Source organism: Larus michahellis, chromosome 13 (assembly GCF_964199755.1).
Source record: "Larus michahellis chromosome 13, bLarMic1.1, whole genome shotgun sequence".
NCBI lineage: Eukaryota > Metazoa > Chordata > Aves > Charadriiformes > Laridae > Larus > Larus michahellis.
In genome coordinates this window covers 11,362,380-11,378,476 of record NC_133908.1, presented here as the reverse complement: position 1 = coordinate 11,378,476, position 16,097 = coordinate 11,362,380, and the positions used below count along the sequence as shown (strand labels likewise).

The 16,097-nt window shown below is 41.3% G+C and overlaps 1 protein-coding gene across 1 annotated transcript in view; it reads left to right on the top strand.

Annotated features, from left to right (window-relative positions):
• Window positions 1-16,035, top strand: part of DNAH10 (dynein axonemal heavy chain 10) — a 58,320-nt gene extending 42,285 nt beyond the window's left edge. The window contains exons 58-78 of the mRNA XM_074606964.1: window positions 611-747; window positions 1,647-1,864; window positions 2,232-2,453; window positions 3,077-3,224; window positions 3,740-4,019; window positions 4,386-4,615; window positions 5,322-5,595; window positions 6,017-6,121; window positions 6,674-6,828; window positions 7,605-7,759; window positions 8,002-8,188; window positions 9,018-9,218; window positions 10,410-10,619; window positions 11,003-11,098; window positions 11,842-12,013; window positions 12,464-12,595; window positions 13,037-13,248; window positions 13,329-13,496; window positions 13,756-13,936; window positions 15,071-15,216; window positions 15,688-16,035. Of these exons, the coding sequence (XP_074463065.1) occupies window positions 611-747; window positions 1,647-1,864; window positions 2,232-2,453; window positions 3,077-3,224; window positions 3,740-4,019; window positions 4,386-4,615; window positions 5,322-5,595; window positions 6,017-6,121; window positions 6,674-6,828; window positions 7,605-7,759; window positions 8,002-8,188; window positions 9,018-9,218; window positions 10,410-10,619; window positions 11,003-11,098; window positions 11,842-12,013; window positions 12,464-12,595; window positions 13,037-13,248; window positions 13,329-13,496; window positions 13,756-13,936; window positions 15,071-15,216; window positions 15,688-15,834 (3,776 nt within the window). The 3' untranslated portion in view covers window positions 15,835-16,035. The remainder of the gene's footprint in view (window positions 1-610; window positions 748-1,646; window positions 1,865-2,231; window positions 2,454-3,076; window positions 3,225-3,739; window positions 4,020-4,385; window positions 4,616-5,321; window positions 5,596-6,016; window positions 6,122-6,673; window positions 6,829-7,604; window positions 7,760-8,001; window positions 8,189-9,017; window positions 9,219-10,409; window positions 10,620-11,002; window positions 11,099-11,841; window positions 12,014-12,463; window positions 12,596-13,036; window positions 13,249-13,328; window positions 13,497-13,755; window positions 13,937-15,070; window positions 15,217-15,687) is intronic.
• The last annotated feature ends 62 nt before the right edge of the window (window positions 16,036-16,097 follow it).

Here is a 16,097-nt window from a genome sequence, read left to right as displayed (position 1 = left end):
ATGAGTGGATTTTTCAGAGTTAAAAGGCCTTTTGCTATGTTTTACATCCAGTTTATACCTTAGCTAGGGTCTTACACACTCTGTTTTAGAGCAGGCAAGAAACAAACAGTATACCTGAGCAGGCCTGCTATCTGCTTTTATCCACTTTTAGTAGAATTACGATCTCATCCATGTGGTGGCAATTAAAATGTGATGTATGCAGAGTGGAAAGAAGAGAAGCTGTATCTAAAGCTTATGGGCCAAACTTTGCACATGCTCACTAGGATGTAATCCAGAGTAGTTCCATTAAGAGGGGGATTTGGCTCTTTGAAGAAAAGTGTGCCTGACTGCTGCAGAGAAAACAAACCACGATCCTCAGACATGCTGATCACCTCCTGAATGCACGCCTTTCATGGAGAAAGAACTTGAGAAATCCCTAGCAATATTGTGCTTGTATTGTTACAGCCCCGTAGCTTCGTCTTAGGGTCTGAGTCTCTTTAATATTCTGACAAATGTTTCATATTGTCTGTCACAGCATTGCTCGATATTGCTGGTAGGGAAAGCTATTTTTCTGAGGATTTCTGCACTGTAATTCAACTCACTTGCAATATTTTTGTGTTTGCCCATTTAGGTCTGTTAAAGAATCTTAATACTAGCTTTAATGAAATGGAACTTGTTAGCAGAGCAGGACTGGGAATGTTAAAGTTTGTTGATGCAGTGATGAGCTACTGTGATGTAGTTAAAGAAGTCAAGCCGAAGAGAGAAAAGGTAAAGTTTGTAGATGCAAACTCAGAGGAGGATGAAGCATGATCCTGATGAGAAAAATAATACTCGACAATTTTGTAGACTGCCCGTTTCTCCTCTTTGAAGTGTTTAAAAAGAGGTGTTTAGGAGAGCTATTGCAGTAGGAGTGAAGCAGGTACTCAGTTATAAATTGCTGTGTTTTTTGTGTCATGATGCTGGGATGTGGGTTCCCATTCCTGCCAGTGCTTGAAGGAGGAGGGAGGAACATGTTCAGTTGGAATTTTGTAATCTAACGTGCTTAGGAAAACACAGTTTATAGCTGTTTACTGAAAACGGACTTCAAAACACGTGACATTTGCACAGAGCAGAGCTCAGTAGTACACAACATCCATGTCCCTTAAGCACAGACCTTTTGATTTAGAATGACCGGAAAGTTAGCTGTATTACCAAAGGAAATCTAATGTCCAACAGATGATACTGGGATACTTTCTTCAAGAAAAGGTTATTATATACAGCTGGCTACTGAGCAAGTATCTTCACTAGATGATGAGTCTGACTATTTTTGAGGTCTTAATATTGTTGTTATTATTATGCAGACAAACCTACTCTTTTGTGACAGGATGAGAGTCCTGCTGACCTCCAATGTCAGCAGGACTGCTCACATGCTTTAATATTATACCTTGTGGATGAAAAACTCTAGGAGATTTATCTGCTTTGAAACCGCAGTATCATACCATGATGTATATATTTGGGATGGGGAGAGGTGGGTGAGAAACAATGCCAGTTATTTTGGCTTATGCTGTTTATTACCAGGTCCCTTTGAAATATGTGAAATAGCCAAATGAAATCTAAGAACTTAAAACTTCTCTCCAAAGCCCTTCTTTCCTCTCATACTCTTTTATTTCCTTCATAATGTAATGTAGGTGGCTAGGCTAGAACGGAACTATTACTTAAGTAAGCGCGAACTAGAAAAGATAAAGGCCGAGTTGGCTACCATTCAGGAGGAGCTTAAAGCTTTGGGGAAAAAATATGAAGAGGCAATAAAAGAAAACAAACAGTTACAAGAAGAAGCAGAGATTATGCAGAGAAGATTAGAGGCTGCTGACAAGCTCATCTTTGGCTTGAGATCTGAAAACAAGAGGTAAGTCTAGATTCAGAGGAACGTTTTTGACATCAGAGGATCACGTGCCGGGGATAAACATTTTTGGAAATGTCACTTCCTATGATGTTTGTTACTGAGAACGGCTAATATCTGTTCTAAGCTAATATCCATTAGCTCTTGAAAAATAACAACAACAGTTTTTAGTGCAGAAGAAAAAGGTGAACTCAGATTAAATGGAAGAATGTTGAGATCAACTTGGTGTCTGTGGCCATCATAATAGCGAGAGAACAACTGATTGTAAATTTGGGGGTCTGTCTCAACCTATATCTAAAGTAGCAGCAGCTGGAAATTCTGCACCCATCTACCTGGTACAGACTGACCCGGGATTCCCTTATAATTCTATCAGGTGGACAAAGGAATTAGAGGACTATGAAATACGAAAGGTGAAGCTGCTTGGAGACTGTCTACTCTGTGCTGCCTTTCTGAGTTATGAAGGAGCATTCAGCTGGGAGTTCCGTAATGAAATGATCTATCAAGTGTGGCAAGAAGATATCCTCTCACGAGAGATTCCTCTCAGTCAACCATTTAGCTTAGAAAGCCTCCTGACTAATGAGGTGGAGGTTAGCAGGTATGTCCAGTCAAGAAGCCCAGTGATTACTGAGTGTGAAATCGTGAAGTGGGAGTCTGAATTCTGAATCTGTAGCATAGGACTGGCATTGTGGGTGGCGGTGCACAGCCATTACCAGAGAGCGCCCGTTTTACTCTCATGTCTCAAAGATGGCAAGGAGACAAATTATTTTTCTTCTGGTTAGCAGAAGAGGCTATTTTTATAACAAACCATTGTACTTTACAGTCCAGGGATATTCACTGTACCTAGACACATATAATACCTTTTTAGGAGATTTCTAAAGGAGTTATCTATAATATGTGTTCAACCCAGAGCTCAACAGGAATCTTTTCATTTATTTCAATGAGTTTGGAATTAAACCCATGCCCAGGTAGCCTATACGTCAACTACTGCAGGATTACTCACCAAATGCAAGTCCGTATTTGGAGTGGTGTAGTTACAAATGACTCAGACGATGAGTCAGTTGGAGTTTTGACACTGTTCTCACAATCACATACACTATATGTTTCCTTGCGTGTCTAAATAGTGTCTCAATGAATTGCATAATTTTACTGACAATGAAATGCGCTGCTTTCCCATCGAGTTTTTGTCACAGCCTGGTATTTGATCAATTCCGTTCCCAGGTGGGTTTCCCAAGGATTGCCTCCAGATGAGCTCTCTGTCCAGAATGGCATCCTGACAACATATGCAAGCCGATTCCCGCTCTGTATTGACCCACAACAGCAGGCGTTACATTGGATTAAGAAGAAAGAAAAAAAAAATAACTTGAGGGTAAAGATAAATGACCACTTACTGGTTGTTTTAAAAGCTGCATAAATATCTGTCACCTTGAATGGGGAACCGATTGTGTCCTGACAAATGTGTTGGCTGTTGTGTCTCTAAAATAGATAGTGCATCTCAGTGTTCACGTGACTTTCAATATTTTAGGACTGATAGATTGTTTGGGATTTTGGCCAGCCATAGTCATGAAGAAACAGTATAACCAAAAGGCTGGTGTAGATTGTGCTGTAGGTGCTCCAGGATGGAGTTTTCATGTAGGACAATTAACAGAGGCATAGTTGAACTTCGAAGAATAGCACTGCAAATGGAAATTATTCTCAACTGATCAGAAAAAAAAAAAGCACATCTACTGTTTTGTATCAGTGCAGTTTACATCATCTGTAAGAAGAAAGACAAAAAGCAACAAAGAGCAAATTTCATTAATGCTGGCAACAATTGTAAAATAATAATGTTCAGCAAATTGAATATCAGTTCTCTTTTCATATCTTCCCATTATTCTCTTGCAGATAGCTTCCTTTAATGACCCAGATTTCCTTAAACAACTAGAACTGGCCATAAAGTATGGAAGCCCTTTCTTGTTGCACGGTGTTGATGAATACATTGATCCTGTGATAGACAATGTCTTAGAGAAGAATGTCAAAGTTGCACAGGGGCGAACATTCGTTGTCTTGGGTGACAAAGAGGTTGACTATGACAGTAATTTTAGATTGTACCTAAACACCAAATTATCGAACCCAAAGTATTCTCCCTCTGTGTTTGGCAAAGCTATGGTTATCAATTATACAGGTAAGCGAAAGTGTGTATTTAGTAACAAAGTAGTGATTATGCTGTAGTGTGCATTCAGGGCCTGGGTGTTTGTCTGAAACAGCACTGAAACTCTAAAAAATTAATATTTTATGAATATACTTAGCATCTGATTTAACAGAAAATCCTTCTCACGTTTCTCCTCTAATCTGAAACTGAGCTAACTATCTCTTCTTGCACCTGTCAGGTTAGGATGCTTTGGTAGAATTAAGATATAGAGTTATTAATCAAGTCACTCTGTTGCATTGCTGTAGTTTTGTGAGATGATCGAGATGAAATAAGTTTTGTGAAAGTTCTCCTTGTTTTTAAAAAAAGACTTTGTGCTGCGTACATGTGTTGTATCTGTAGTTACACTAAAGGGCCTAGAGGATCAGTTGCTCAGCGTCATCACAGGTTTTGAAAGAAGGGAATTGGAAGAACAGAGAGAACAACTCATCCAGGAGACAAGTGAGAACAGAAACTTACTGAAAGATCTGGAAGACTCTCTCCTTCGGGAACTGACATCTTCCACAGGAAACATGTTGGACAACTTGGACTTGGTGCAAACCCTGGAAGAGACAAAATACAAAGCTACTGAGGTACCGACTCTGGGCTTTTTGGAAGGATGTAATGGAACATCGTTCTTCCTTTTATATTGTGCTTCATCTTTCACTGTTGAAGCTACGAATTAGTTTGAAAGGAAATGGAATGTTTTCTCATGAGTATGTTGCATCTTTCAGTGTTGGGCCGTATTTTATTGCAGCAGAGGACCAAATCCTATTTTCAGAAAAGTCCTTATCAGGATCAAAGGGTTGCTTACAGTTCTAAAGCAAAGAGCACGTGATATATTTCTTTTAGCTCTGGAACAACCTTTGTCTTGTATTGTATCAGATCTGAAATGAAAAATTAATACATTTGTTACTCAGAGAGGATGTAGAATCTCCATTCTTGGAGGTTTTCAGGCTGTAGTTAGACAAAGCCACAGCTGACCTGCTCTAGTGGTGGTCATAATCCAGCTTTGGGCAGAAAGTTGAACTAAAGATCCCCAGAGGGCTTTTCCCACAGTATTTCCATGATTCTGTGTAAATCTTTACCTTCACTTTTCATAAATATATAGGGTGGGATTAATTTTCTCTACCTTCTGATTTTTACAATTCATACTACTTCTTTGGGGTTACCTGCCCAGATCCCCTATAAAGTCAACATAGAGAGGCAGGCACTGAATAGCTCTGATGATTGTGATATAATATACATACTATGGATCAGTGCAGTAATTACAGGTGTATAAAATCAATGTACGACTAGGTGATTGAAAAACTGAAACTGGCTGAGACAACGGCAGTGGATATTGATCGTCTTCGAGATGGCTACAGACCAGCTGCCAGGAGAGGGGCCATTTTATTCTCCGTTTTGTCTGAAATGGCCCATGTCAACATCATGTATCAGTACTCACTGGTCTCCTTCTTAGAGGTTTTTGGACTCTCTCTTCGTAAATCAATGCCCAGTCCTATTCTTCCGAAGAGGTTAAAAAACATCATGGATACGCTGACTTTCAACACCTATAACTATGGCTGCACAGGTTAGTGCAATTTAGTGATGGGCTGATACTGTGATGTGCAAATGCTCGTTAAAAGCCGTGCCTTCAGTTGGTTTACATCAGAGGCAAGTTACCAGTGAATGCACAATGTTCAGTTTTCAGCATTGGTCCCCATTTACACTTTACTACCTGTTGTTTCTGTTTGAAGAAACTATGCATATTGTCAATGTAACTTTTAAAGAAATGGTTTTCTTAATACTAATGGTGAAACGCAGCTATGGATCTCCCATCCCTGGATGTGCCTCACAGATGCTGTTTTGACTCTTTAAGCCTGATCCAAAGCCCCATCTTTGATCATCCTGATCTTTGTGGGGTGACCAGATGCAGAATGCAGATTTAAAGACTGCTGCAGTTCCACAAGTTTTAGCAGTTGATTTTTGAAAATATTGTCCTTTTAACGTAGGTTTGTTTGAGAGACACAAGTTACTGTTCTCCTTTAATATGACTGTCAAGATAGAACAAGCTGATGGCAGAGTTCCACAAGAAGAACTTGAGTTCTTTTTGAAAGGTAAAGTGAATATTTATATATAATTATATAGTTATACATAAAGGTGAAGTGAATAGTTATATATAAATATATAGCTATACGTACAAATAGCTGAAAGATCTTTCGAAGATAGATTTTTGACTAGATATGATTTGCTGTGAAGCTAGCACCTAGAGAAGCCACTGAAGATAGCTGAACTGTGTTGGTTTACGGAAGTTGTGGATTCTGCTATTTCTATTTTTTTCACTTGGTTAAACAGTGAAGAGGCTAATCTTTCTCTGCAGCTGTTGACAAATCTCACATTAGCTAATTGTTAGGATGTTACCTGAGAAAATAATCTTAGTTATTTTCTGACTATGTATAAATAGTTTTAGAAATGTTTGCAAAGATAAAACTCTGGCTTTTGCAAGCACTTGTAAAATGCCATCTTTTCTTTAGCAGACCAGTTTAATCTTAGAGTGCTTCCAGAAACAAATTTCCAGTTGGTTTCTGTGTGCAGTGGGACTGTATGTGTGGTCATGTATTGGAGAATTTACGACGTGGACGTTCACTCTGGTTTCTGAATGTGACTAGGCAATATTTCCCTGGAGAAGAGTGCACGAAAGAAACCGTATGCTTGGCTTCCAGATCAAGGCTGGGAAGACCTAATTCGCTTGTCTGAACTATTTCCTGAGAAATTTGAATCTCTTCCAGATGATGTGGAAAATAATCCAGATGTATGGAAAAATGTACGTGCTTTTCTGCAATCCTGGTCTCCCTCCTTGTTTTTCTTCTGGTATTAAACATTCAAGTATGATGCAATGTGCCATAGCACTCGGCAGGAGGCATGTCACCACTGGCTTTTTCTGTCAAGGCCTTGCATTTCTTCTTGACCTCAGTTAGGGATTGGCTTATTTCCAGAAGAATTAAGCTCTTATTATTTAAAAAAAACCACCAAAACCAACCCAAAAATCTTCCCTGGTATACTGTAGGTTTTTTTAATTTTCTAGTCTAATGCCTTACATGATTCATTTGCCCTGTTGAAGTCAGAGGAATTTTAGCTGTTGATTTCAACAGTCAACATTTCACTGTTACTTTTTGTACTGCTAAATTGTACTTTGATCTTCTTGTGGCAGTGAGTTCTATAGGCTAGTTACAAACACAGACTTTCCTTTGTTCTGCCTTTAGTTTCATTCCATGTCTTCTTGCTTTATAAGAAGTCTTTCTGTAAGCAATCTGTTAATACTTTTTGCTTGAGATGCTATTTTCTGCATCTTCAGAAAATTACTTGACATAAAATGAAAGCACAAATGTGTTTCTGGACATAGAGTATAAACTGAAAAAGCTGAATTTTTTGCATTCATTTAATCTTTTAATATTTCTTTGGAGCTGATTGACTTTATTCTTTGTTTTTCTTGTGTCTCTTGGCCCCTCATTAATCACAGTGCTTTTGTCTGCTTTCCTAGTAATGTCATTGATAGAGCCACTTGATCCATTGGCATTGTCTCCCATCTTTTCTTGCCAGTGGTATGGTACAGATGCTCTGGAGCAGATGCCATTCCCTATGCAGTACCAGAACAATCTCACACACTTTCAGAAACTCCTACTTTTACGGTGTTTCCGAGTGGACAGGCTGTATCGGGCAGTAATGGACTATGTTACTCTGACAATGAGTGAGAAGTAAGTCACCCTCTTCTTTCAAATCCGAACCACACCATTCAGGTATTTCCCATAGAACTGGAGTTGTAATCAACTATGTAAATGACTTTGTAATTTGCCTAAGCAACAGAGCGTGATTTGTCTCCATATCATTTCCATGTGTAGTCTGCAGTAAGCTTTGATGTTTGTGTAAAAGTCATCTGTTACACAAGATGGCCGCTCTTGTGTAAATTAGCAGTTTGTTGTGCTTCTTTTCCTACCAGGTATGTGCAGCCCCCTGTGATCAGCTTTGAAGCTGTCTTTGAGCAGAGCAGTCCTTACTCACCAGTTGTTTTTATCTTAAGTCCTGGCTCTGATCCCGTCAGTGACCTCATGAAACTGGCCGAGAAGACAGGCTTTGGAGGAGATGATAGACTCAAATTCCTAGCCATGGGACAAGGCCAAGAAAAGGTAACTTGGGTGGGAGGGTAGGGAGGTGCTGTGTGCAGCAAGTTAATGTGTTAATTGCAAATCATACTCCTCATGTTGTGGGCCTGTTCAAATTTCCTTTCCAAAGGCTGGCTCCATTTTAAAGGGAGTTACTTTGTGGTTCAGACCTAGCGTGCAATTTTCCAGCTTGGGAATAATGCTTTCCGGTAATGTGAAAGAGGACATTTGGCTGATTGGCTGATTCGGAATCAGAATGATATTGTCGCCTGCTGAACAATAGTTGAGCTGAAAAGGTGTTACTCTGCAGCCTTTCAAAGGTTAATCATTGTCTCTGTGTATGGACACTAACTGATTGGAAGTCACAGTGTTTATTACCAAAAAAATATCCTGCTGCTCATTCTGTCTTTCCTGTAGCTTTCCCTTTTGTTACGGACACGAAGGCAGGGATGGCCAAAGCTTAGCAGCCAACTGAATTTGCTGTGAATTCAGTCAGTGGGAGAACTCCTGTCAGAATCATTTAGACCACCATTTCCTAGGCTCTGATCTTCACCCTCTTCTGGGCCATGCACACTCCTGTACTGTTTTGAAATACTTCAGTGCTCTGCATGACTTTTAATTTTAAAAGGAATTAATGAGATTTAAAAAAAAAAAAGCATCTCAAAGCAGCTTCTTGTGGTATTGGAAAAGGTCTGTTCTCAGCCAGGAGCATTCCGGTAAGTCTACTAAAACTAACTAAAAGGCTGAGTGTGCTTGCTAGCTGGAAGACATCCATCGCACTAACCCATCGGAGTTAGTTTGCGTACAGGATAGAGGGAGTGTTACTCACAGACAGTTTTTTCCCTCCCTTAAGATTGCTTTGCAGATGCTGGAGGATGCGGTGGTTCGTGGAGAGTGGCTAATGTTGCAGAACTGTCACCTTTTGGTGAAGTGGCTTATCAATCTGGAGAAGGCCCTGGAGAAAATTACAAAGCCTCATCCAGACTTTCGCCTCTGGCTGACTACTGACCCGACCAAAGGCTTCCCAATTGGAATACTGCAGAAGTCCTTAAAGGTAGCGTGCAGTGGGGAAACCCCAACTCGGGAGGGCATGTCCTGCCCCTCTTGTTCAGCTGAACGGACTGGCTTTGGGGGGAGTGTGGCCTGAATGCAGCATATTGACTTGGGCTGTTTGTACCAGCTTTTTGTCTTTATAAACCAAATCCTTATTCCATCATCCTGTTTGTCTTGTGGGGGTTTTTCCTTTGGGTGAAAGCTGTTCAGCATTTTTTGTTTTCTGAAGCAGTTATTTCAGAGTAGAGGTTTGTGAGTAAACCTGGAAATGTGACAAACGATCTTTAGCTTCAACTGCCACCGCAAGTGAGGAATATCCAGAGAGACAGAAATAGTCCTGTCAGTCCTGATGCTGAGGTGCAGAACTGAGGTCTCTGTCTCACCTGGCAATAGTGCCAGCGGAGCAGACATCGTAATAGGATAATGGTTTCCAGCTGCTACTTCAGGCTGCAGCATTTATCACAAGCAAGCTGAGCTGATTATTTTGAAGGCACAAGCCATGGTGCTGTGCTAATGTTCTTTTCTATGGCTGCTTTACTTGTGTTGTGGTGAACCAGTCCAGTAAACATAATCATTTTATTTCGCAGATTTGAAAGCAGTGGCATGACAGATCCACCCGATATGTGCTCTAGTGTGTCAATGACAGCTCTGGGGCATTCACCTCCAGCAGTGCTTAGTGCTGCCCTGGGGAGAAGCGAGCATGAATGTATCTTTAAAAGGCCGCAAATATGCACTTGCTAGGTCTAGCCATGAGCAGTGAGAGCAAAGGTTTTACAGCGCTTTGAAAAAGCTGCCAGGAAGCTGGCTCAGTTTGGTCATCAGTAAAGCCATATTAAGGACTGTTAAGGCATGTCACTGGTGATAGGTAGGACACACCAAAACATGTAAAATACTGGTAATATTTCAGTAAATTAGATCTTCAAGTATGATAAATATTAATGACTTTTCAATAACATGACTATTTCTAAAATAATATCAAGTTTCTCTTCACATATGTGTGTTTACCTTGATAAACTTCAAAGGTCTATTTCATGTCTTTACTTAAGAAAAAAATCCATATGATATGAATTTGGAAAGCTGTTCAAAATTTTCAAGCTTGCGTTGTATAGCTCACTTCGAGAGCGTGATATATTTACAGCTTATTTTCCTGAGGCTACCCCGTCATTGCTGGCTTCCCTAATTATTTTGGTAGGTTGTGACAGAACCACCTAATGGTCTGAAACTGAATATGAGAGCCACCTACTTCAAAATTCCCGAAGAAGCCTTAGAGCAGTGCCCACATCCTGCCTTTAAATCCTTAGTCTACGTCTTGGCATTTTTCCATGCTGTGGTTCAGGAGAGAAGGAAGTTTGGGAAGGTTGGCTGGAATGTGCCATATGATTTTAATGAATCTGATTTCCAGGTAAGAAAATAATAACAACTGCTCTTATATTCTTGAGTTGCTCCGATTACTTTTGAAAATATGTAATTTACCCAGCTTAAATCCTTTCTCACAATAACATTTTGCCTCATTTTTTTTCTGCTGCTGTGGACGCACGTAGACTCCCAATCTTCTATAATGCCAATTTTCGCCACTAAAAATTAATCAGATTTCCCAATCATTCATGTTTATTTTGCCTCTCTTATGGGTTTATTTTCTTAAGAGGATTTACACTTAACTTTTTGATTACTTGAGAAAGAAATGATTGTTAGTTTTTAAACAAGAACTACGTTAAGTAAAAGCTATGGATATGTATGGATGATTTATGAATCTTCTTATCTCACATGTTCCAACAACTTTATTAGGTCTGCATGGAAATTCTTAACACATACATGACAAAAGCTTTCCAACAAAATGATGATAAAATCCCCTGGAGCAGTCTCAAATATCTTATCGGTGAGGTGAGTGCCTACAACGTCACTCAGGAACACTTGATGGTAAAAAAATCTAGATAAATGAAGCTTCCTTTCTGCATGGGTGGTATCATCAAGTAAAACTGGCTGAGAATCTCTCCTGGGCTGTCTTGAAACTCCTGTGTAGCCCTGAGCAAGTCACTTAATCTCATTGTCTCAATGAAATCGGGCTATTGTGTGCAACTGCACAACAGGGGAGTTATGGTGCTTAATTAATTTTGAGTGAGAGCGCCCTTGGGATCCTCTGATGAAAGGTATTGAACAGCACAACTTTACGGTATTATTAGTACAGTGGGGTGTGACTGATGTGAGTTCTACAAACAGATTTCTAAAGCTCTTGCAGTGCTGTATGTGATATGTGCTGTGTAGTAGCTGGCCAGGTCTGTGTAGCTGCTGTGACATGATATCCTACAGGGAACTGTTATTTTGCAGCACTTAATCACAGCTGAGCGTGAGCTGGTACCTCAGGAAGGTGCCGTTGCACATAAATCACCCAGACCGGTTATTAGGAGTGGCGCACAGCAGCCATCTCCAGAGTAAGTCCAAATAGTTGCTGCTTGTTCCCCCTTGAGAGTGGCTTAGAGAAGATGTACTCGGTATCCCTTAAGGGAGACAGTGTCATACCATGAGTCACTGTAAAAGCAAAGAGTGTTTTGGACCTTTCAGTGATTGTTAACTGTATTTGCTGCCTCAAAACCCAGTGCTATAATATCGATGTAACTAATTTCTAGGTCATGTATGGTGGGCGTGCAATTGATAGCTTTGATCGTCGCATTCTGACCGTCTATATGGATGAGTACCTTGGTGATTTCATATTTGACACATTCCAAGTGTTTCATTTTTATAAAAACGACACGGTTGATTATAAAATTCCACAAGGGACTGTAAAAGATGACTTTGTTGGTAAGAAGTGCTTTTCCTGCCACGTAAGTTAGCATTAAGAAAAGTCTACTTACAGTATGCATTCTCTCCGTCTGTCCATGGCTGGGTATGAGAAGTTGAAAGGAACTTCAGGCATCGAGTGTGTTTGTCTTGTGATGTTATAATCCGCTGATGATACTGTTCTTTAGGTGAGCAGCCCCTTGCAATGTGAGCTTACCAGCCAGCTCCTCATTTCTTTAAAAAAAAAATTCACACACCCAGATAGATGGCTTGTTAGTGTGTGTGTGTGTGCGCTTAAGCTTTCAGCCTTATTCACTCCTTGCAGTGTTTCAACACCAGCTATAGCATTTGGTTTTTTGCAAGCAGAGTAATAACAAAAATCACTCAAGGAATGTTCTGCAGTATTCTTTTCTGCCTGGTAGCTGTGGTTTAATGTAGCGCATCCTTACGAAGCCTATTTTTGTATTGCAGAGGCGATAGAATCTCTGCCACTTGCTAATACTCCAGAGGTGTTTGGCCTTCACGCAAATGCTGAGATTGGCTATTACACACAAGCAGTTCGCGATATGTGGTCTCAGCTTCTTGAGCTGCAGCCTCAAACAGGTATGGTCGCCATTACTTTGGGTTGGTTTTGTAAATAACAAATAGTGAAGTGGCGAGCTCCTTGTCCCAGGGATTGTGACACCAGCCGTGCCACAGCCTGCCCCAGGGTACCGGGGCCTGGCACGGCTGCTGCTGCCTGCATCCTGCGTGGGGAGGTGCCCGATCCCCGGGGGGGGACACGATGGGATTGTGTCTTGGCCTCTGGGACAGTGGGGCCCAGGTGAGCGAAGCAGCTGAACGACTTGGCCCCGCCAGCATAGGAGTAGTTCAGCTCATGCCCAGAGAGAGTTTGAGGCAGGCGGGAGCTTCTGGTGCAAATGTCAGTGCAGAGCGGGAGACTTTGCTGCAAAAAGGTGAGTCGGCTCTCAAAGTTCTTAGACAATTAATAATTGAAGGGGTAACCTATGCAGACTTAGTCTCACTAAACCATCTTGGTTTCAGGTGAAACTGGTACAAGAATTAGTCGAGACGAATATATTGCAAATGTTGCCAAGGATATAGAAGACAAAATACCGCAAGTATTCGATCTTGACCAGATACGGAAAGGTTTTGGACCAGAGATAACCCCTACAACTGTGGTGCTGCTGCAGGAACTGGAACGTTTTAATAAGCTGATCATTCGAATGGCAAAGTCATTGGCTGAACTGCAACGGGTAAGTAAGAGCCCAGCTACCAGAGGAGATCAGTCAGGCTTTACCTGCCCGGGGCTGGCTCTCGGACGCTGTCTTTCCAGGCCTTGGCTGGGGAAGTTGGAATGAGCAGTGAACTGGATGATGTGGCTCGGGCGCTCTTTAATGGACAGATTCCTGGAATCTGGCGGCGGCTAGCCCCCGACACGCTCAAAACACTCGCAAATTGGATTGTTTTCTTTAGAGCGCGGTATAACCAGTACACCAGCTGGGTAAGTGAGTGGCTCCAGAAAGCTTTTTGTTCTATCTGCTTGATTTGCTGTGCAAATTGGTGCAGAAGTCAGTGATCACACACTGCTTTAGACAAGTTGCTCATGCCAGTCACCACCTAGAACAATAATGAATGGTTGCACAACTATGGATGCAAGACAGACTAGCCAGTGGCCAGTCTGTGAGAGTGCTGGCCTCTGGGCCGAGTACCAGGTGTGGTAGGAGTGCCCAGGTGCTGCAGTTTGTCTTCGGTGATTGCAGGTTAACGAGGGTGAGCCAAAGGTGATGTGGCTCTCAGGCCTGCACATCCCAGAATCTTACCTGACGGCTCTCGTTCAAGCCACCTGCAGGAAGAACAAGTGGCCCCTGGATCACTCTACCCTCTACACAGAGGTGACCACGTACAGGACTGCAGAAGACATCGCTGAAGGGTCTACTCAAGGTGGGTGTTTTTATGATTATTTGGCAAAAATAATAAAGTAGTTAATTGGTGAGAGAAATTGCCTGGCAAGTGAGTAACTTACTTGGTAACTTACTTATAAGTAAGTAACTTATAAGTAACTTAAGCTATAAGTAAGTAACTTACTTATAGCTCCGCAGGCAATACCCGGGGGTTTGCATGTCACGGTCCACATTTCACGCTGGGAATAGCTGGGTTCTGGTTTCTGCTTTCCTGCTGAGCCCCCGCATACACAAATGTGATCTTGCTTCAACTCTTCTCACTCACGGGCATGGAACGAACTTACACCTCTCCCTTCCTTATATCCCCTTAGATATATCTATCTATATATACACATATACATACTTTTTCCTGAATGGCTAGAACGTTACCAATCCTAGCAGGTTTATAAAGATCTATTTACACCACAAATAATATACTGAAATATATTTAAACAAGAAGGAAATATAAATATGTATGATTTATTGTGTAAATATATCTTTATGAAATCTCTATGACTAGCAACACTCTAATCACTAAATATAACAAACTCTGTGTAAAGGGGGCAGCTGAGCAATGCTTTTGAGTACTAGACCTGATTGGGAACAGAGGAGGAAAAAACATCTGATTGTTTTTGCTAAATCTAACTCCCAGTTAAAAATAAAAGTCACCTCAAGGGCTTACCTAGACTATTCTTTATTTACTAACATTTAATCAAAATTCTTGGTATTTGTACTAGAACAACTCCATCCCAACCCTTCCCCTTTTGTCCAAATGATCTAATGAGCCAGTCCCACAGGCGTTAAAAAGCTCTTGCAGTTTGGCTATTACCTGGGCAAGTAACTGGAGGATGGCACCACTGTGGGGAAGAAAACTGCAAGCAAATCAGCATTTGTTCCCAATAATGTTTATCATAAGTAGCGCGAGATAATTTTAATTTGAAAAAGAAAATTAAACATGGTAGGTCACAGTTGTATTATAAAACCACCACAGATCAGTATATCTCTGTGGAGCTGCAGTTTGAAACGTAGCGCGTCTTGTCATGGCTGTACGCGCCAAGGAGCGTGTACACAGATATTTTTTTTTTTTTTTTAGTAGCTCAGTTTACCTGAGGTGTTGCATTTTCTGCCTGCACAGGCTGCTTTGTTTCTGGTCTGTTTCTGGAAGGAGCGGACTGGGACGTAGAGCACGGCTGCCTCGCCAAAAGCAAGCCCGGAGTCCTGGTGGTGGAGTTACCCATTCTGAAGATCATCCCCATTGAAGCACACAGGCTCAAACTCCAGGTACTGCCCCTCTGGGGCCACAACCGCCCATCAGCTTAGGAACTTCCTTCCGTTTTCACATCTCGGTAGCTGGTAGCCCCTTCCTGCTTAGCACAAGCGGCAGTATTTTATCATTAGCACTAGTATATAAAGTGTGCAGTTTAACACTTCTCCTTACCTTAGCCATCACTAAAGTTTCTCAGGGTTACACTCAAGGGGGTTAATATATTTGTTGCCTCTTTTCCATTCAGGTGGAATGGAACAGGCATCTTGGGACACTCCTATATTCCCACTATTCTCTTAATTATTTTCCATTACCAGTTAATGACAAAAAGAATGTTTACATTTTCTGGGTATCAGATACTTAAGACTTATAACAAAAGTAGTGAATTGCTGAAGACAGTCATCTCTCCTACAGGCCCTTCTTGTTTCCACTTTCATGTAGTACTTCAGGCTCTACTCAGTGTCCTTCTTTCCTCCACGCTCTTTCAGAACACCCTCCGGACACCTGTGTACACAACCTCCCAGAGAAGGAACGCCATGGGCCTTGGCCTTGTTTTTGAAGCTGATCTTTACACTACAAAGCACATTTCCCATTGGGTCCTTCAAGGCGTTTGTCTCACCTTGAATCCAGACTGACAGCTTGAAGCTGGCACTAGATTTTTCCCACAGAATCCAATGCTTTTTTTTGGGGGGGAGGGGGAAGGGGGGGACCGGGAGGGGGCAGAGGGGAATCAAACTAGGCAAAGATTCACACTGTGAGTGTTCACTTAGGCACACCTGACTTTAAATAGTACCATACAACCAAGCCAGTACAATCAATAAATTCATTTGAAGAGGAAAGCGTTTTCCATAATTTGTACTTCTGGAAAGTCTCCGAGCTGGTGGATGTGTGTGTATAT